The sequence below is a fragment of the Chlorocebus sabaeus genome, chromosome 6 (genome assembly GCF_047675955.1).
Source record: "Chlorocebus sabaeus isolate Y175 chromosome 6, mChlSab1.0.hap1, whole genome shotgun sequence".
Classification (NCBI taxonomy): Eukaryota; Metazoa; Chordata; class Mammalia; order Primates; family Cercopithecidae; genus Chlorocebus; species Chlorocebus sabaeus.
Window position 1 is genome coordinate 3,377,947 of NC_132909.1, and position 22,125 is coordinate 3,400,071.

General features: G+C 48.6%; 1 protein-coding gene across 1 annotated transcript in view; it reads right to left on the reverse strand.

Moving 5' to 3' along the window:
* Positions 1-5,401: 5,401 nt before the first annotated feature.
* Positions 5,402-22,125, reverse strand: part of NLRP2 (NLR family pyrin domain containing 2) — a 31,640-nt gene continuing 14,916 nt past the window's right edge. The window contains exons 5-13 of the mRNA XM_007998107.3: positions 21,402-21,470; positions 19,352-20,921; positions 17,913-18,083; positions 16,821-16,985; positions 12,988-13,158; positions 12,512-12,682; positions 8,472-8,642; positions 7,800-7,967; positions 5,402-5,540 (exon numbers count right to left, since the gene is read on the reverse strand). Coding sequence (XP_007996298.3) covers positions 5,402-5,540; positions 7,800-7,967; positions 8,472-8,642; positions 12,512-12,682; positions 12,988-13,158; positions 16,821-16,985; positions 17,913-18,083; positions 19,352-20,921; positions 21,402-21,470 — 2,795 coding nt within the window. The remainder of the gene's footprint in view (positions 5,541-7,799; positions 7,968-8,471; positions 8,643-12,511; positions 12,683-12,987; positions 13,159-16,820; positions 16,986-17,912; positions 18,084-19,351; positions 20,922-21,401; positions 21,471-22,125) is intronic.

The window sequence follows — 22,125 nt, forward strand, 5'->3', positions numbered from 1 at the left end:
ACACTGTAGAAGAACTAAGTCCCTGCCTATTATGATAGGAATCCAGTAAGTGTAAGCTCATTCACACGGTTACACAGTTTTAGAAATCTAATATTAACAAGTTCCTCAAGAAAACAGCTAGGCCGGGCGCGGTGGCTCAAGCCTGTAATCCCAGCACTTTGGGAGGCCGAGGTGGGCGGATCACGAGGTCAGGAGATCAAGACCATCCTGGTGAACACGGTGAACCCCCATCTCTACTAAAAATACAAAAAAATTAGCCGGGTGTGGTGGCGGGCGCCTGTAGTCCCAGCTTCTAGGGAGGCTGAGGCAGGAGAATGGCTTGAATCCGGGAGGCGACGGAACTTGCAGTGAGCCAGGATTGCGCCACTGCACTCCAGCCTGGTCGACAGAGCAAGACTCCGTCTCAAAAAAAAAAAAAAAAGAAAAAAGAAAAAAGAAAACAGCTAAAAGTGGGTGTCTCTTAGGCGGAGCAATGGAAGAGACGGTTGGTTAGCCATTGCATTTTGTACACACCCTTTTAGTGCTATTGGAATTTTTTAAGCAGGTGCGTGTATATTTTTGTAACACAATAAATAATAACAGTATACATCTTTTCTTTAAGACGTATGCTGTTAAACAGAATTAAGAACAGGCAGTCTCAAAATTGTTTCCTTCAGGAGAGAAGACTTACTGATGGGAGAGAGTTCTGAAACACCTGCTTTGCATACTGCTGCTTGAAGGGGTGGCCTGCCCCTCCACACCTGTGGGCGTTTCTCATTAGGTGGAACGAGAGACTTGAGAAAAGAAATGAGACACAGAGACACAGTATTAAGAAAAAGTGGGCCCAGGGGACCGGCGCTCAGCGTACAGAGGACCCACGCAGGCACCGGTCTCTGAGTTCCCTTAGTATTTATTGATCATTATCTTTACCATCTTAAAGAAAAGGACGTGGCAGGATAATAGGATCATTGTAGGGAGAAAGTCAGCAGTAAGACTTATGAATAAAGTTCTCTGTGACATGAATAAGTTTAAGGAAAAGTGCTGTGCCTTGATATGCATATGTAAACATCTCCATAAACCTTTTTAGTGCATAAAGAGCAGCATTGCCCTAGCAAGTCCACCTTTCGCCCTAAGGCGGTTTTCTCCTTTCTCAGTAAACAGAACATACAATCGGGTTTTACACCGAGATGTTCCATTGCCCAGGGACGGGCAGGAGACAGATGCTTTTCTCTATCTCAATTGCCAACAACCACCAAGAGGCCTTCTTTCCTCTTGTACTAGTCCTCCTCAGCACAGACCCTTCACAGGTGTCAGGCTGGGGGACAATCAGGTCTCTCCCATCCCACGAGGCCATATTTCCGACTATCACATGGGGAGAAACCATGGACAATACCTAGCTTTCCTAGGCAGAGGTCCCTGCGACCTTTGGCAGTGTGTGTGTCCCTGGGTACTTGAGATTAAGACAATGGTCATGACTTTTAACCAGCAAGCTGCCTTCAGGCACTTGTTTAACAAAGCACACCCTGCACAGCCCAAAATCCTCTAAACCTTGAGTCACCATAGCACACGTCTCTTGCAAGGACAAGGTTGGGGGTAGGGTCACAGATTAACAGCATCTCAAATACAGAACAAAATGGAGTCTCTTATGTCTACTTCTTTCTATATAGACACAGTAACAGTCTGATCTTTCTTTTCCCCACAGCTGCTTAGTTAAAAAAATCGCATTTCAACTTCAAAATATCCAAACTAATAACACAGTTTTAAAATAACAAATTATTACAAATACTACAAAATAATAAAAATACAAGTAGTGCAGAGTGGAAATGCAAAGCTATGTGTGCTAGAAGGCTAACATTCAATTAGTCATAACAAACAACAACGGAATTAAAGAACAAGATAGTTGTGACTTACCTTGGTCAATCACTTTCCATAGTAATTCAAGCCATTCAATCCAGGACCTCATCTCGGAAAATGAAGGAAAAAAGCAACAGAAAATAGTGCAGAGGTCTCTGGTGCTCAAAGAATAGGCGCTGGAGGGAGATGTGGGTGCCTGAGCTGTGCCCAGTTACTCAAAGGGCACACCTGACGCTACCTGTTCACTTGGGGCTTCAGAGGAGAGGGGAAAGACAAGTTCCTCCGGGCCACTTTCTGTCTCCTGACTTCACTTCTTGCCTACCTTCGACTGCACTTCCTGGATTGACATCACTTCCTGTCTTCTGACTTTGCCTCCTGTATGACCTTACTTCCTGTCTTCTACCTTCACTTCCTGTCTTCTGACTTTACTTCCTGCATGACCTCATTTCCAGTCTTCTACCGCCACTTGGTGTCTTCCGACTTTACTTCCTATCTTGACTTCACCGCTTGTTTTTGTTTTTTTTTGTTTTGTTTTGTTTTTCTTGACAGGGTCTCACTGTGTCGCCCAGGGTGGAGTGCAGTTGTGTCAGCTTGAAACCACCTTTGCAAAATTATGACTGAGACAGTGAAAGAGATTTAACTTAACTGACTCCATTTTGCTTGTAACCTCCAAGCTGTCCTTTTTCATTCCTGGGTGTAGGCTGAACTTTGGGAGAAACTTAGTTTATGGTTTAAACAAAGACGATAGCCCTTTCCCAAAGCAGACCTGTTTGTTGCCTGGGGACTAGATTGGCTCTGTAGGACTAACATTAGCCACGAGATTAGAAATTATGATTTAGGACATGCAGCTGGAGGCTACAAGATTGTGACCCTCCCTAAACTGCTTCTAAGGTAAGTGCTTGAGATAATTTGCAGAACCTGCACTGGATGGATCAGCTGGCACCACCCATCTCAATAAACTGGCCCATCTTATCTTTTGGCCTCCACTCAGGAACTGACTGAGTTCGAGAGGATAGCTTTGACTCCCATTATTTCATCCCTGACCAATCAGCACTCCTAGCCCACGGGCTTCCCACCCACCAAGTTATCCCTAAAAAAAAACTCTTCTCCCTGAATGCTGGGAGACACTGATTTGAGTAACTCTGGTCTCTCGTAGAGCCAGCTCTGCATGATTTTCTAATGCAACTCCCCTGTCCTGAGGAATCAGCTCTGTCTAGGCAGTGGGCAAGGTGAACACCTTGGGTGATTACAATCTTGGCTCACGGCAACCTCCACCTCCTGGGTTCAAGCGATTCTCCTGCCTCAGACTCCCAAGTAGCTGAGATTACAGACGTGCAATACCATGCTCAGCTACATTTTTTTTTTTCTTTTTCTTTTTGAGATGGAGTCTCATTCTGTCCCCCAGGCTGAAGTGCAATGGCTCACTGCAACCTCCACCTCCGGGGTTTAGGCGATTCTCCTGCCTCAGCCTCCAGAGTAGCTGGGACTACAGGCGTGTGTCACTACGCCCGGCTGATTTTTGTATTTTTAGTAGAGACAGGGTTTGATTATGTTGGCCAGGCTGGTCTTGAACTCCTGACCTCATGTGATACACCCACCTCCACCTCCCGAAGTGCTGGGATTACAGGTGCGATTCACCATGCCCAGCCCACTCCGTCTTCCGACTTTACTTGCACAGAGCACATTTACATGATCTACACTGCTGTGTCTGGGTGAGTAGAGGAGCCTTGGAGAAGCCTGGGTCAGGGCTCAGGGAATGAGCAAGAGAGGAAAGGATGTGGTGACCATGGAAGTTGTTTTCGGGCACAGGATGTGATCTGTGATTGGGGATTGTGAAAAGACCCTCACCGAGGTCTTTCTTCCAGAGCTGCGGCTGAGCCAGAGGATCTCGAACAGCAGAGAGTTCTTCCTATTCTCATGGAAGAGCTGAGAATTGAGAGGCCCGGCGTAGCTCATGGGAGTGACCTTAGCTTTGAGAAGCCTGAAAATGAGACTTGGATGTAGAGTGGTGTGTGTGTGTGTTGAGGGAGGGGATCAGGCTCTCATGACCTCTGGCTCTTTTTTTTTTGCTCCAGGAACACTTCCCAAACCCACCATCTGGGCTAACCCAGCCCTCGTGGTTCGCGGGTGCAAACATGGCCATGGAATTGTGGAATGATTTTTTTCTGTATCCTTAGAGAACCCAGTGAACTTCGTTCTTGATCATCAATGTGATGAGATCCAGAATTCAGTGATGGGCAGAGGCGAGTGGTCACAGGTGAGGTGCAAGAAAACAGGGACAGCGGTACTTGTTCATCTCTGGACATAGATTCAGACACACATGAACGAACCCATGTGCCACAGATTTCACGTACTTGTAGGTCGTGAGGGTAGGCATCTAAGAGCATGGCTAGATGAAGTACACACGTTGGAGAAAGATGGTTAATTACGAGTGCAAGTTTACATTTTATGGGCCCCTGGGGTATCAATACCGTTCCTAAACGGATGTAGATACATTACTCAATTTCTTCTGGAAAGATGGGGCTAGATTACAATGGTTCTCAACCTAAGAAAATTTTGCCTTTCAGTGAATATTTTCTAATGCCCAGACATTTTTGATCGTCGTAACTGTGAGGATGCTGGTATCTAGTGGGTAGAGGCTAGGGATGCTGCCAAACACCCTGTAAATGTAGAGGACCATGTTTCCTAACAAGTAGTGATCTGACCCCAAATGTCAATAGTGTGGAGAAGGAGAAACCTTTAGTGTCCTTTTAAAACTCTGTGCCTCTCTTTTACCAACTTCCCCCCTTCCTCCCGGTGAACCTGAGAATAAAGATGCTCTGGAGCCTGGGCACAGTAGTTTATTTCTGTAATCCCAGCACTTTCGGAGACTGAGGCAGGTGGATCACTTGACGTCAGGAGTTCAAGACCAGCCTGGCCAACATGGTGAAACCCCTGTCTACTAAAAATGCAAAAATTTGCCGGGAGTCTGGGGCAGAATTTTTTTTTTTTTGAGATGGAGTCTCGCTGTGTCGCCCAGGCTGGAGTGCAGTGGCTGGATCTCAGCTCACTGCAAGAAGCTCCGCCTCCTGGGTTTATACCATTCTCCTGCCTCAGTCTCCCGAGTAGCTGGGACTACAGGCGCCCGCCACCTCGCCCGGCTAGTTTTTTGTATTTTTTAGTAGAGACGGGGTTTCACCAGGTTAGCCGGGATGGTCTAGATCTCCTGACCTCGTGATCTGCCCGTCTCGGCCTCCCAAAGTGCTGGGGTTACAGGTGTGAGCCACCACGCCTGGCCAAGATATGTCTTTTCTCTAACTTGTGAAAACCCATTATTAAGTAACAGCTTCATTTGTGAATGCTCTCACCTTTATTTCTCTCAATGTACCCGTGATACAGATATTTCATATGTAACAAAGTTAAGGACGTGTGCACGTGTAAAACAGAGGCAGAACCATGGCTGAAACATCTAGCCTAGCAGTGAACTCATTATCCCTGAGGAGTGGGGGTGGGGGAGAAGAGGAGTCACAGGCAGTTCACCAACACCTGGAAAATCAACTTCATGGAGAATGAATGACTCTGGGGGGATTCAGATCATGAAGTCATGAGAAGAAGGTCTTTTTTTCCAGGGATCATGTTTCTCAGTATCAATAATCAGTTGTGGGTTGTTTTCTTCTATTTCTTCCAGCAGCTTATGGAGTTCATCATTAAAGTCATCTATTTTCAACCTGGGGTACAATGCGGGAGGAAAAGGTTACTTTGTGTATCAAGAAGATTTTTCAAATTCCCAAGTACCTGAAATTCTGTTGAGGTCACCTTTCCTGATTATTCTAGGTGGCAAAGGAGTGTTCCATATTGATTTTCTTTTTTTCTTTGAGACAGTCTGTTGCCCAGGATAGAGTGCAGTGGCACCATCTCAGCTCACTGCAACCTGTGCCTCTAGGGTTCAAGCCATCCTATCCTCTGCCTCCTGAGTAGCTGGGACTACAGGCGCCTGCCACCATGCTCAGCTAATTTTGTATTTTTAATAGAGTTGGGGTTTTACCATGTTGCCCAGACCGCACCTGGCCTGATTGCTTATTTATTTTTAAATATAAAATGAGGCCAGATGTGGTGGGTGCCTATAATGCGAGCACTTTGAGAGAGTGAGGTGGGCAGATCACTTGAGGTCAGGAGTTTGAGACCAGCCTAGGCAAGATGGTGAATGTCCATCTCTACTAAAAATATAAGTTAGCTGGGTGTGATGGTACGTGCCTATAGTCCCAGCTACTCAGGAGGCTGAGACAGGAGAATCACCTGAACCTGGGAAGTGGATGTTACAGTGAGCCGAGATCGGGCTACTGCACTCCAGCCTGAGCAACAGAGTGAGATTTTTGTCTCAAAAATAATAAAATGCAAAATTAAAGACTTTCATTTCTCTTTTAATCCTTTTTTTTCATTCCTCTTATTCTCAACCATGTTGATCTGATAGAGAAAAACATAACATCAGGTTAACCTTGTAGTGGTATCAAGCCACTGTGTATTTTTAGATTCTTGTTTATCACGCACAGAAAATGAATTGCTGAGTGCGGCTGGGCTGTAGCTCTAATACCTGCCTACCTGCTCCATCACCCACTTTGGCAACTTCTAGTCAGTGGACCCAAGAATACCAAGTTAAACAGAGGAGATGCAGGCCAGGCACGGTGGCTCATGCCTGTAATCCCAGCACCTTTGGGAGGCCGAGGCAGGCGGGTCACCTGAAGTCAGGAGTTCAAGACCAGCCTGACCAACATGGAGCAACCCTGTCTCTACTAAAAATACAAAATGAGCCAGACATGGTACACATGCGTGTGATCCCAGCTACTTGGGAGGCTGAGGGAGGAGAACTGCTTGAACCCGGGAGGCGGAGGTTGCAGTGAGCTGAGATAGCACCATTGCACTCCAGGCTGGGCAACAGGAGCAAAACTCCATCTCCAAAAAATAAACTCAAAGCTTAAAAAGCCCTTAACGTCCAGATGTCTTTTGACTTGCAAAGTATCTTAGGCTGAGATTCGTGTTAAGTAAACAAGTAATCTATGTTTCTTCTACATAAAGATTATTTTAAGCCAGCAGTAGATTGTATTGCTTGTGAGAATTTCTGGAAGTTCCCAAACTTCTAGGAAGGGGATCTTGGTTCTTTGACGCCATGGTATTGAAATACAGCTCAGGCTGGGTGCAGTGGCTCACGCCTGTAATCCTAGCACTTTGGGATGCTGAGGTGGGTGAACCACCAAGGTCAGGAGTTCGAGACCACCCTGGCCAACACGGCAAAACCTGTCTCTACTAAAGATACAAAAATTAGCTATGTGTGGTGGTGTATGCCTGTAATCCCAGCTACATGGGAGGCTGAGGCATGAGAATAGCCTGAACCTGGGAGGCGGAGGTTGCAGTTAGCTGAGATACTACACCACTATACCCCAGCCCGGGCAACAGAGCGAGACTCCATCTCAGAAAACAAAACAAAACAAAACCCAAAACCCCAACAAAACCCAGCAAACAAAACACAATCCAATGACAACTGGCTCTCGTGAGCAGGTAGACAAGCAGCCATGGCTGGGTCCAATGGCTCATGCTTACAAGCCTAGCTACTCAGGAGCTGAGGTAGGAGGATTGCTTGAGCCCAGGAACTGGAGTGAGCCATCATTGTTCTGCTGGACTCCAGCCTGGGGAACACAGTGAGTTCTTGCCTCCAAGGAAAAAAAAGGGCTGGGTACAGCGGTTCACGCCTGTAATCCCAGCACTTTGGGAGACCGAGGCGGGTGGATCACCTGAGGTCAGGAGTTCGAGACCAGCCTGGCCAACATGGTGAAAGCCCGTCTCTACTAAAAATACAGAATTAGCTGGGTGTGGTGGCGGGAACCTGTAATTCCAGCTACCGGATCAGTCTCCTACAGCAGGTCCACGTCATTATGTTTCCCCTAAACCTACCACCCCGGAGAAAGCCTGATGGGGAAGTAAATAGATCATACCGGAGTGTCTGGAGGGTGCCAGGACGTGTCAAGGTTTTAAACAGCATCTTCACTCCACTAGACCCCAAGGGATTCTGGCCCAGGTCCAGAGTGATGAGGCTCTGGTTGCAGCTGAGGGCAGAGCAGAGGTCTTCACAACTGAAGGGAGGGATAGAACATCCCCACAGCCTGAGGAAACACAGAAATGAGCACGCTGATTCAGCTGGTGCCGATCGATGCCCTCCCATAAGCCAAGCACAGCCTCGGGGCTTGGGGACCTGCATGACCAACAACACAAGTCTCAGGCCGGGCGCGGTGGCTCACGCCTGTAATCCCAGCACTTTGGGAGGCCAAGACGGGTGGATCACGCGGTCAGGAGATCGAGACCATCCTAGCTAACCTGGTGAAACCCCGTCTCTACTAAAAAATACAAAAAACTAGCCGGGCGAGGTGGCGGGCACCGGCCACTGCACTCCAGCCTGGGCGACTCCGTCTCAAAAAAGACTCTGTCCCAAAAAAAAAAAAAAAAAAGAGACTTAGACATAGACTAGAACTATTCCTTTAACTATCTCAGTGAAAGCTCGGTTGACTCTATCCAAGTCCTCTCAATTACCGGTTTCACTGATTGCTTTACATTAGCCACAGATTCGATAAGGTCTAAGTAGAGGAAGTTGAAGTTATAAGTTAACTCACCACAGACATCTCAAGTTGCACAGTGGTTTGCTCAAAGCCTCGCACAGGACCTTCACTCCGGTAACTCCTATGTGATTCAGTCCAAGATCCAAACACGACAGGCTTGATTTTTCTTGGAGGAGCTTTGCGAGACTGCAGCAGCCATCGCTTGTGATGTCGCAGTTCCACAGCCTAGAAATCAACCACAGGAAGAAAGCAAGCCCAAACCTGTGAGTTCTCACTGGTGTGAGGCACCTTCGACTCTGAGCCGTGGGTTTTAGACACGCTTAGAGACAATGGTGACCTGGAAATGGAATCATGGGGTGGCGCGGTGGACAGAAGAATGGCCTCCCCAAGATGTCCAAGTCCCAACTCCTGGCACCTGTGAGCAAAAGGGACCTTGCATCTTAGATGTGACTGAGCTTCTTAAGATGCTTTATATCCTGGTTTATTTGGGTAGGTCCAGAAATCACAGGGATCCTCGTAAGAGGGAGCTGAGAGTCAAAGCCAGCAGGAGGTGATGTGATAAGGGAGCCAGAGCAATGTTTGAAGATGCTCTGCTGAAGCTGGAGGAAGGGCCACAAGCCAAGGAATGCAGGTGGCCAACAGAAGCTGGAGAAGTAAAAAGGATCCTTAGCGGGCACGGTGGCTCACTTCAACCTCCGCTTCCCGGGTTCACGCGATTCTCATGCCCCAGTGTTCCGAATATCTGGGATTACCGGCACATGCACACGTGTTGTGTGTGTGTGTACCACCACACCCGGCTAAGTTCTGTATTTTTAGTACAGACAGGGTTTCACCATGTTGGCCAGGCTGGTCTCGAACTCCCGGCCTCAGATGATCTGCCCATCCTGGCCTCCCTAATGTGCTGGGATTACAATTCTATTTCCTAAATTCAGTTGCTAGAGAGGTAGTGTCTTACAGGCAAAAGCTGCCAGCTCAGACTCCAACGTATCTGGTAGTAAGATCTGAGATACCAACCAACACAGCTTATCAGACAGATTTCACCTTAAGTTCCGTTTTCTTTCTTCTGTCTCAATAGAGTTCTAACCTTAACTATAATTTGAACTATAATGCCCAGATATCTTTGGGTCCCAAGCAAAGTATACCACTAGCTGAGGGACACAGGACCTGGAAGGGCCATGGCAAAAGAGGGCAGATTGGAGCCCATGATGACAGAGGAGTGAAAACATACCCCCAAATCTTAAAGGTCTGTGAATGTACAGAAACTTCTTTTTTCTGAGACAGTCTCGCTCTGACGCCCAGGTTGGAGTACAGGAGCACAGTCTTGGCTCACTGCGACCTCCGCCTCCTGGGTTCAAGCAATTCTCTGCCTCACCCTCCCAAGTAGCTGGGATTACAGACATCTGACACCACGCCTGGCTAATTTTGTATTTTTAGTAAAGATGGGGTTTCACGTATTAGCCAGGCTGGTCTTGAACTCCTGACCTCATGATCCACCTGCTTCAGCCTCCCAAAGTGCTGGGATTACAGGCGTGAGCCACCGTACCTAGCCTTCTAGAAACTTCCATGACTGTGTGATGGAGGAAAACCCACATAAGACTAAAGGGAAGTTGACAACTTAGCAAAATAGGGGCATGGATCAAAAAGTTCAATTGAGGGGACCAGCACGATGGCTCACGCCTGTAATCCCAGCACTGTGGGAGGCTGAGGTGGGCGGATCACCTGAGGTCAGCAGTTCGAGACCAGCCTGACCAATGTGGTGAAACTTCGTCTCTACTAAAAACACAGAAGTTAGCTGGGTGTGGTGGCGTGCACCTTAATCCCTGGGAGGCTGAGGCAGGAGAATCGCTTGAACTCAGGAGGCGGAGGTTGCAGTGAGCTGAGATGGCACCACTGCACTCCAGCCTGGATGACTGAGTAAGACTATCTCCAAAAAAACCCAAAAACCAACAAAAAGGCTGGGCGCGGCAGATCACGCCTGTAATCCCAACACTTGGGGAGGCCGAGGCGGGTGGATCACGAGGTCAGGAGATCGAGACCATCCTGGCTAACACGGTGACCCTGGCTAACACGGCGAAACCCCATCTCTACTAAAAATCCAAAAAATTAGCCGGGCATGCTGGCAGGCACCTGTAGTCCCAGCTACTCGGAAGGCTGAGGCAGGAGAATGGCGGGAACCCGGGAGGCAGAGCTTGCAGTGAGCCGAGATCCAGCCACTGCACTCCAGCTTGGGAGATAGCGAGAGTCTGTCTCAAAAAAAACAAAAACAAAAACCACCACAAAACCAAGAAAACTAGACATTAATTTGAAGATAGCAAGTGAGTGACATCTCACTGCCTGTGGGACTTCGGTTTTAGTGTTTCAGGGCCTAAATATAGTGGGTGTAGGAAGAATCCCTTCTACCCATCTCCAGCCACGAACTCAGTATGTCATTAAAGTGGGTAGTTTTCAGATGCCAGGTGCATACCCTACATTAAAGCTACTTTATAGGAAGATGACAGTTCCCAACTGTTGGAGGTGATGTTAGAGACAAAGAATACCAGAGATGTATACATGGCCAGGTGCGGTGGCTCATGCCTGTAATTCCAGCACTTTGGAAGACTGAGGTGGGCAGATCATGAGGTCAAGAGTTCGAGACCAGCCTGGCCAACGTGGTGAAACCCATCTCTACTAAAAATACAAAAATTAGCCAGATGTGGTGGTGGGTGCCTGTAGTCCCAGCTACTCAGGAGGCTGAGGCAGGAGAATCGCTTGAAGCCGGAAGTTGCAAGGAGCCAAGATCACGCCATTGCACTCCAGCCTGGGCAACAGAGCTAGACTCCATCTTAAAAAAGAAAAAAAAATACCAGAGATGTTTACACAAAATCGAATCTCTGAACGGAAACCATCAGTGCAGACAATTTTATTTTTTATTTTTTATTTTTTGAGACAATCTCGTTCTGTTGCCCAGGCTGGCACGATCTTGGCTCCCTGCAAGCTCTGCCTCCTGGCTTCAAGTGATTCTCCTGCTTCAGCCTCCCAAGTAGCTGGGATTACAGGACCACACCACACGCCTGGCTAATTTTTGTATTTTTAGTAGAGACAGGGTTTCACCACGTTGGCCGGGTTGGTCTCAAGCTCCTGACCTCAGGTGATCTGCCCACCCCGGCCTCCCAAAGTGCTGAGACTACAGGCATGAGCCACCGTGCCAGAACTCAATTCCTTTCTAAAGATGTGTCCTGTAATTTTTCTTGGAGAGAGTGTTCTATTGCCCAGACTGTAGAGAAGTGGTACAATCTCAGCTCACTGCAACCTCCACCTCCCAGGTTCAAGTGATTCTCCTGCCTTAGCCTCCTGAGTAACTGGGATTACAGGCATGTCCCACCATCCCCAGCTAATTTTCGTATTTTTAGTAGAGAGACGATGTTTCACCATATTGGCCAGGCTGGTCTTGAACTCCTGGCCTCAAGGGATCTTCCTGCCTCGGCCTCCCAAGGTGCTGGGATTACAGGTGTGAGCCACTGTGCCAGGCCACCTGTCCTGTGATTTTAGTATTAACAGGAAGATCATATTGAGCATGTAGCTTCCAATAGCTTCCATTGGGAGTCTGAGCCTACGATGGCCCAGAAGACTACCTGATTTGCAAATCATTAAATAAATGAATTCCATTTACAACCAATTGCATGCAATTTATGTTACACAACTATAGGTCTAAGAACACAGATTAAGAGAAAACACAGCGTGGGGCGAGATGGCTCATGCCTGTAATCCTAGCACTTTGGGAGGCCAAGGCAGGCAGATCTCTTGCGCTCAGGAGTTTGAAACCAGCCTAGACAACAGAGCGAGACCCCACCTCTAAAATACATGCATAAAGAGGAGCGAGACCCCATCTCTAAAATACATGCATAAAGAGGAGGAAAAAAAAAAAAACCAAATCCCTATAGAATATTACTACTACTACTACTACTACTACTACTACTACTACTACTACTACTAACCATTAGCATCATGCTTGGGGCATGTAGAGGAATTAAGTGTTCTCATAACCACCCTACTAGAACCCGGAGGTGGGGAGCTATGTACATACACACACACACAGGCAGCCAGCACGGACTTACACCAAGGCCTGCAGTTTACACTCGGGGTAGCTCAGGCCCTCACACAGAAACTTCACCCCTGTATCCTTGAGGGAATTCTTGGCCAAGCACAGGTGTGTCAGCTCCCGGCTGACCACCAAAACAGCAGCAAGGTCCTTGCAATTGGCTTCTGTCAGGTGACAGTTTTCCAACCTGCAAAAGAATCACAAATGGCAACACGGTGGACATTTCCAACTTCAACCCTCTCGGCTATCTCCAAATGCCGGCATCCGAAAGCCCCTTCTTGTGAACGCCCCACCCTCTGTCACACGCTGGTGATCCTATGAAGGAACAGGCATGAGAGAACAAGATTCACAAGCCATCGGCCTGGATCTAAACATGGGAACAGGTGTTCACATCAGCGAGAGGTTCCAAACAGCCAAGTCAGGCGTGACCACTCCCTGTCTATGGCCCCAGATCGAAACCACAGCTGCTCTGGAAGAAAAGGAGAGACTTACGACAACCTCTGCAGGAAGCACTTTGGGTGCCTCAAAGTTGTGTACAGCAACTTGGCACCCTCATCCAGGAGCTCATTGTCGGAGAGGTTTACGCACATCAGGGACCGGTTGGCTTCAAGGGCCAAGGAGAGATCAGCCCACTGCTGAGTGGTAGCAGAACAAGACACCAGCCTGTGGGAGAAATGGGAACAAGTTTTTTTTTTGTGACGGAGTCTCAGTCTTGTTGCCCAGGCTGGAGTGCAATGGCACAGTCTCGGCTCACAGCAACCTCCGCCACCCGGGTTCAAGTGATTCTCCTGCCTCAGCCTCCCGAGTAGCTGGGATTGCAGGCATGCACCACCACGCCCGGCTGATTTTGTATTTTTAGTAGAGACGGGGTTTCTCCACGTTGGTCAGGCTGGTCTCAAACTCCTGACCTCAGGCGATCCACCTGCCTTGGTCTCCCATCGTGCTGGGATTACAGGCGTTAGCCAGCGTGCCCAGCGGAATACGTTATTCTTGAGAATCTAACCACGGAATGATCTTTGATTTATAGCTCACTGGTTATGTTGCACCCCGACTTGAATTATCCGGAGCAGTGATTGTCAAAGGATGGTCCCCAGACCAGTGGCATCAGCATTGTCCAGGAATCAGCTGGAAATACATGAACCTCAGTCAACCTGACTCAAATGTTGGATGCAGAGTCCACTAACCTATGTTTCATTGTTTGGTTTTTTGAAAGGGAATTATGCTGTGTCACCCAGGCTGGAGTGTAGTGGCATAATCTCAGCTCACAGCAACCTCCGCCTCCTGGATTCAAGCAATTCTCCTGTCTCAGCCTCCCGAGTAGCTGGGATTACAGGCGCGTGCCATCTTGCCTGGCTAAGTTTTGTATTTTTAGTAGAGACGGGTTTTCACCATGTTGGCCAGCCTGGTCTTAAACTCCTAACTTTGGCCAGGGCAATGGCGCACACCTGTAATCCCAACACTTTGGGAGGCCGAGGCGGGCAGATCATGAGGTCAGGAGTTCGAGAAACCCCAGCTCTACTAAACATACGAAAATTAGCTGGGCGTGGTGGCACATGCCTGTAGTCCCAGCTACTCAGGAGGCTGAGGCAAGAGAATTGAACCCAGGAGGTGGAGGTTGCAGTGAGCCAAGATCACTCCACTGCACTCCAGCCTGGGCGACAGAGCAAGACTCCATCTCAAAACAAACAAAAACTCCTGACTTCAAGTGATACACCAGCCTAGGCCTCCCAAAGTACTGGGATTACAGGTAGGAGGCACCATGCCCAGTCCACTAACCTATGTTTCAAGGTGCTCTGTGTTCATCTGGAAAATGTGTTAGAATAAATTCGTAAGAAATGAGTGGCTGGGCATGGTGGCTCATGCCTGTGATCCCAGTACTTTGGCAGGCCAAGGCAGGTAGATCATGAGGCGAGGAGTTTAAGACCAGCCAGGACAACATGATGAAACCCCGTTTCTCCTAAAAATACAAGAATTAGCTGGGCAGGGTGGCACGTGGCTGTAATCCCAGCATTTTGGAAGGCAGGTGGATCACTTGAGGTCAGGAGTTCGAGACCAGCCTGGCCAACATGGTGAAACCCCGTCTCTACTAAAGACATAAAAAATTAGCTGGGCGTGGGGGATTCCCGAGGTCAGGAGTTTGAGACTACCCTGGCCACCAGCATGGTGTAACCCTGTCTCTACTAAAAATACAAAAATACAGCTGGGTGCCTGTAATCCCAGCTACTCAGGAAGTTGAGGCAGGAGAATCACTTGAACCTGGGAGGCCGAGGTTGCAGTGAACCAAGATTGTGGCACTGCACTCCAGCCTGGGAGACAGAGCAAGACTATCTCAAGAAAAAAGAGATAGATTAGTGACGCACATCTGTAATTTACTCGATGTTCCCCCTCACCCTGTACCCCATTATTCTCATGTAACAAAGAAAAGAGGGTAATTGTAGTGGTTAGTGATGACGGCAGCCACTATTGAATACGTGGGCTTGGATCTGGTTTCATTTCAACCTTCAAATACCTGTGAGATGTACAGTATCCCACTCAACTGACAAGAAGATCCCATTAAGCAGCCTAGGATCGTTATCAGTAGAGCCAGAGCAATTTTTTTTACCCTCGAGATGGAGTTTTGCTCTGTTGCCCAGGCTGGAGTACAATGGCGTGATCTTGGCTCACTCCAACCTCTGCCTCCTGGGTTCAAGCAATTCTCCTGCCTCAACCCCCACGAGTAGCTAGGATTACAGGCACCCGCCACCATGCCCAGCTAATATTTTTGTATTTTTAGTAGAGATGGGGTTTCACCATGTTGGCCAGACTGGTCTTGAACTCCTGACCTCAAGTGATCCACCCACCTTGGCCTCCTGAAATGCTGGGATTATAGGCATGAGCCACCGCACCCGGCCAAGATTTTTTTTTTTTTTTTTTGAGATAGTCTCGCACTGTTGACCAGGCTGGAGTGCAGTGGTGTGATCTCAGCTCACTGCAACCTCCGCCTCTCAGGTTTAAATGATTCTCCTGCCTCTGCCTCCTGAATAACTGGGACTACAGGCGTGTGCCAACACGCCCCGCTAATTTTTGTATTATTAGTAGAGACGGGGTTTCACCATGTTAACCAGGATGGTTTCTAACTCCTGACTTCAAGTGATTCACTGCCTCAGCCTCCCCAAGTGCTGGCATCACAGGCGTGACCTACTGTGCCTGGCCCAGGGGAACAATTTGAGGCCAGTGACCACCTACTATGCCAGTGTGGCCAAGTGAGGCTCCATGGAACCCCATGACACATGATGGTTCCATCACCTGGGCAGCCACGTGGAGAGCTTCCCAAGGGGAGAGCTCTCAAACCAGAGGACTAACAGAAAAGGGGCAACTCGCTGTTCCTGAAGGGATCTTGCTTGAAAAATGTCAATAGCCGGTATTCTGAATCATCATACAGGAGAAGCATGAACCATGGTGAATGATCTCTGACAGAAGCTAAAGATTCTGGGCCGGGCACGGTGGCTCACGCCCCACTTTGGGAGGCCGAGGAGGATGGATCACCTGAGGTCATGAGTTCGAGACCAGCCTGGCCAATGTGATAAAACCCCATTTCTACTAAGAATACAAAAATTAACTAGGTATGGTGGCGCGTGCTTGTAATCCCAGCTACTCAGGAGGCTGAGGCAGGAGAATCACTTGAACCCAGGAGGTAGAGGTTGCAATGAGCGGAGATCATACCATTGCACTCCAGCCTGGGAGACAGAGCAAGACTCCATCTCAAAAAAAAAACAAAAAAAACAAAAAAAAAAAGGGAACATAAGGATTCTGGCTGGGCACGGTGGCTCACACCTATAATCCCAGCACTTTGGGAGGCTGAGAGGGGGCAGGTCACCTGAGGTCATGAGTTCAATACCAGCCTGGCAAATGTGCCGACAAGTCTCTACTAAAAGCACAGAAGTTAGCCGGGCGTGGTGGGTGCCTGTAATCCCAGCTACTTGGGAGGCTGAGGCAGAATTACTTGAACCCTGGAGGCAGAGGTTGCAGTGAGTCAAGATCATGCCATTGCACTTTGGCCTGGGCAACAGGGCAAGACTTCATCTAAAAAAAAAAAAAAAAAAAAAAAAAAGCAAAAGATTCTGGGAATTTCCTCGGATTCAGGGTCCTCATGTATGGTTGCCCAGGTTATTTACTGCTCAAGGCAAGTAGAAACTCAAGTTCAGCCCATGCTGTCTCCTGGATCATCTGCCTTTAGTACTGTTTCTAGTCAGAATAACGAACTTTTTTTCATTTACACAAAATTGCCACAGAAGCTTGTGGTAGCTGTTTGTATGACGAAGGATTTTAATGATGAAGAGATATACCCAAGATATCGCAGGTTACATTCTGGGTGTCTCAAGACTTCACACAATGCGGGAAGCATATCCTTCTGGTCAGTGCCTTGAAGGGTCAGATGTGTTACAGTCTTGTGACCTCGAAGAGCTAGGCAGAGGTTCCGAGGAGCATCAGCTGGGGAAATGTTTTTGAACCTAGGGAAAACAAAAGTGAAATCTTGAGTGTCTATACCTATGTTGTACTTAAATAGAAACTAGGGGCTCAATATATTTAGACTATTTTTTCCATGCTTAATTTTTTTATTTTAATCTTTATATAGATTGTTTTTTTTTTTTTTTGAGATGGAGTCTCACTGTGTCGCCCAGGCTGGAGTGCAGTGGCGCGATCTCAGCTCACTGCATGCAAACTCCACCTCCCGGACTCAAGCGACTCTTACCTCAGCCTCCAGAGTAGCTGGTATTACAGGCGCCCGCCACCACGCCCGGATAATTTTGTATTTTTAGTAGAGGCGGGGTTTTGCCATCTTGGCTAGGCTGGTCTGGAACTCCTGACTTCAAGTGATCTGTCTGCCTTGGCCTCCCAAAGTGCTGGAATTACAGGTGTGAGCCACCGTGCCCGGCCCCTAAAAATTACTTTATACGATTATCCCATGAGACAAATTTAAGGACAGGACTCTCAATTCCCTGTGTCTTGAGTACTTAAGAGTCTATCGGCCGGGTGCGATGGCTCACGCCTGTAATCCCAGCACTTTTGGAGGCAGAGACGGGCAGATCACGAGGTCAGGAGATTGAGACCATCCTGGCTGACATGGTGAAACCCCGTCTCTACTAAAAACACAAAAAATTAGCCAGGCGTGGTGGTGGGCGCCTGTAGTCCCAAGCTACTTGGGAGGCTGAACCAGGAGAATGGCATGAACCTGGGACGTGGAACTTGCAAGTGAGCCGAGATCGTGCCACTGCACTCCAGCGCTCCAGCCTGGGCGTCAAGTGAGACTCCATCTCAAAAAAAAAAAAAAAAAAAAAAAAAAAGTCTATGACAGGAATTTGAATACTGTTCCAATATTAAAATTGTAACATTTTCACAGCCTTAGGATTTTAGTTCATGAATTAGTGTCTGCTTACACCACTCTCTGGAGATGACAACTGTCAGAGGCTATCTGTTCACACAGGATCCTCACTAGGGAGGCACTCAGAAAGCTGTTATTGATTTCTAGACCCATCAGATCCTTATTTGAGCCAAATATGGAACAAAGGTCCGTCCAGAAAGGAAGCATGTCCTGGTCATCCTGGGATCTACAGGGAAGAGAAAGGGGTTACATCAATGTAGGTTCATCATGGCTGAAGTATTTAGGGTTTCTCTGGGCATATACCCCTAACAAATAAGTAGAAATAAGTATAACTGAAAGCTGGACCATTTAATCATTTGGCACTACCATCACACAACTCAACACCTAAGCAGCATCACAGAAGAACGAACCTATTCTTACAAAAAAATCCCACAGAGTCTAAAAATGAGTTAAAATGCTACGCACATCATTGATAAAAGAACACAGGCCAGGCACGGTGGCTCACGCCTGTAATCCTAGTGCTTTGTGAGGCTGAGGCGGCGGGATCGCCTGAGGTCAGGAGTTCGAGACCAGCCTGGCCAGCACGGTGAAACCTTGTCTCTACTAAAAGTACAAAAATTAGCTGGGCGTGGTTGTGGGTGGAGGTAATCCCAGCTACTTGTGAGGCTGAGGCAGGAGAATCATTGAACCTGGTGGGGTGGAGGTTGTAGTGAGCTGAGATCGAGCCACTTCACTCCAACCTGGGCAAGAGTGAAACGCTGTCTCAAAAAAAAAGAAAAAGACTGTGACTATACATGTCAATAAGAAATATTTAGGCAGGGTGTATGGTACCTCATGTCTGTGATCCCAGTGCTTTGAGAGTTCAAGACCAGCCTGGGCAACATGGTGAGATTCTCTTTAAAAAAAAAAAAAGTCACTTAAGTTAGCTGAGCACGATGGTGCACACCTAATACCTGTCATCCCAGGTACTCAGGAGCATCACTTGAGCCCAGAAGTTTGAAGCTGCAGTCAGCTATGATTGCACCATTGTACTCCAGCCTGAGCAACAGAGCAAGACCCTGCCTTAAAAAATAGATATTTGGGCCGGGCACGGTGAATCATGCCTGTATTCCCACTCTGGGAGGCTGAGGCAGGTGGATCACCTGAGGTCAGGAGGAGTTCAAGACCAGACTGGCCAACATGGCGAGACTCTGTCTCTACCAAAAATACAAAAACTAGCCGGGCATGGTGACAGGTACCTATAGTCCCAGTGACTCAGGAGGCTGAGGCAGGAGAATCGCTTGAACCCAGGAGGCAGAGGTTGCAGTGAGCCAAGATCGTGCCACTGTGCTCCAGCCTAGGTGACAGAGTAAGACTCCGTCTCAAAAAAAAAAAAAAAAAGAGTCCAAAAAGAGGGAATTCCTGACCCTAAGCCACAGCACATAGGAGGCTCTGGCCTCTTCCCAAGGGCGCATGGGATGAGGCTAAACGACCAGTCGAGTGAAAGGTTCCTACCTCTCAGCCTCAGTGTTGGATTCAGATGCAGCGACATTCTCCGGGAGCGTCTCCTTTTTTATCACCTGCAGTGACATTTTCTGCAAGTTTGGACAGTGCTTGAAGCAGAATGAAGATGGCGCAATGTCTACTGCATTTAAGTGCAGGGATATTTCTTTGAACTGAGCCATCACCTCCTTCACCAGCTCGTCCTCCTGAGACTCGTACAGACAGCAGAGGAGCTCCTTCAGGTCTGCCACCGTGGAATGTCCATTCTTACGGCTTATGTCGCATTGTAGCAATTCCTGTTTGATCTCTGGTGACATCCGGCAGCCAAAGGTGGCCTCCAACTCCTTGACTCTCTTCTCATTAGCCAGGCCGAATAAGAAGCGTCCTGCCTGGATCAGGTCGGGGTTCTTGAGTCTTTCTTCTCTGGAAAGCAGCTTCTGCACGTCCCCAATGTCCCAGGCATGGCCGTCCCTGTCCTCCTCCTCCTCCTTCTCCAGGGCGTAGAACAGCGCAGTGAGAAACTGCTGGAAGCTGAGGTGGATGAAGGAGTAGCAGCCTTTGGAGACTCTGTCCTGGCGGAGGATGTCTCTGTCCAGGAACAGGCGGAGGTCGGACTCCTGCACCCCAGCGCTTTCCAGGTCCTCTCCATGGAGCACGGACATCTGCGCCCACAAACTCTGTGCGGCCAGGAGGCTCAGCGCCCGCAGCGCACCCCAGAGCTGTGCGCCCTGCGGGAACTGGCTGCAGAGGAAACGCAGGAACAGCTCCGTGCTGGTGAGGCAGGTGGGGGCCGGGTCCTCCCCCTTCTCCATCTGCAGCTTCAGAGTCGTGCACACGATCCAGCACACCGCGGGCGCCGAGCCCAGCTGGAACAGGGCCGCGTTGCTCCTCATCAACTCAAAGGCACGCATGGCTTGGTCCTCCTCTCCAAAGTGTCTCAGGAAATAGGCCCTCCTGTCCGACTCCAGGAACCCCTCCACCCTTATGTAGATTGGCTGCTCTGCCAGGAACCGGAGGTCCCTCAGGGCCCTGGGCCGCGTGGTGACCAGCAGGTTTGCCTTGGGTAACATCTTCCTCTTCAGCAAACTCCCCAGGAGGACCGGCACCGGCTTCTGCTGCTCCCAGTCCCCGCAGATGTCCTGGATCAGCGCCCCAGGTGGGGCTCCCAGCTCATCGAAACCGTCAATCACGAACAGGATTTTCTGTGCTTGGGCTAGGATGTGTGGAATGTCATCCTGCAGTTCCGGCCAGTCCCTGAAGACCATCTCTGCAAAACTGCACGGGCCCAGGCGGCTGAGCTCCCTGCAGCTGAGGTAGAAAGCGTATTTGAATTTCTGGATGAGGTTGTCCTCTGTCCAGTCCAGCATTAGTTTATTGGCCAGCGTGGTTTTCCCAAGGCCTGCAGGACTGTGCAGCACCACGGTGTGTGAGAAGGGCCCGGGAAGCACCCTGGGGTTGCTGAATGGGATCAGCATCCTGTATCTCTCAGCCATAACATGGACCTCTTTGCTGTCTCCAGGCCAGCTCTGCCACATCTCCCGGAACTTCGTCTTCAGTATAAGCCTGTACCTATTCTCGTTATCTTTGGTGAGGAGGGAAGGGAGAGAGGATGTAATCAGTTATCCATAGGGAAAACCAGAACAACAAAATGCCTTGTGTTGGCTGGGCGCGGTGGCTCACACTTGTAATCCCAGCCCTTTGGGAGGCCGAGGCAGGCAGATCACCTGAGGTTGGGAGTTCAAGACCAGCCTGACCAACATGAAGAAACCTTGTCTCTACTAAAAAATAAGTTAGCTGGGTGTGGTGGAGCACGCCTGTATTCCCAGCTACTCGGGAGGCTGAGGCACAATTGCTTGAACCTGGGAGACGGAGGTTGCAGTGAGCAGAGATCATGCCATGGCACTCCAGCCTGGGCAACAAGAGTGAAACTGTGTCTCAATACATACATATATACATACATACATACATACACGCTTTGTGTTACATAGGAAAGTTAAGAGGACTTCAAGTTTATAAAGAGAAACCTGATCCCAGCCTCACTGCAGGAAGATATAGTACAGACCTGACTTTTCTCCTTTGACTTTGAAGACTTCAGTCAGGACGGTGGCGTCTTCCTCTGTTTCTGTGCACTCTACAAAATACAAACTCATGTGAACGTGACACAAAATCAGGTGTATTTCCTGTGGAGTCCCAGTGAGGGAAAAGGAGTGAAGCTGACAGGACCAGCTGGAGAAACAGATAAAGCAAGTGAGCTACAAATATGTTTTCCAGCCAGGTGTGACTAAAGTGCTCATGTCTCTAATCCCAGCACTTTGGGAAGCTGAGGTGGGCGGATCACTTGAGCTCGGGAGTTCCAGACCAGCCTGGCCAACACAGAGAAACCCCGTCTTTACTAAAAATGCAAAAAGTAGCCAGGCGTAGTGGTGCACAGCTACTTGGGAGGCTGAGAGGTGCGAGAATTGCTTGAACCTGGGAGGTGGAGGTTGCAGTAAGAGATCCAGCGCTCCAGCCTGGGCAACAGAGCAATACTCCATATCTCAATAAAACAAGCTTTCTTCCATGGTTTAGAACATACAAACAAGAGGAAACAGGTCAGCTATAGGGTTTTTTTTTTTTTTTTTTTTTTTTGAGACAGTCTCACTGTCACCCAGGCTGGAGTGCAGTGGCGCAATCTTGGCTCACTGCAACCTCCGCTCCCGGGTTCAAGTGATTCTCCTGCCTCAGCTTCCCGAGTAGCTGGAATTACAGACATGCGCCACTGCGTCTGGCTAATTTTTGTATTTTTA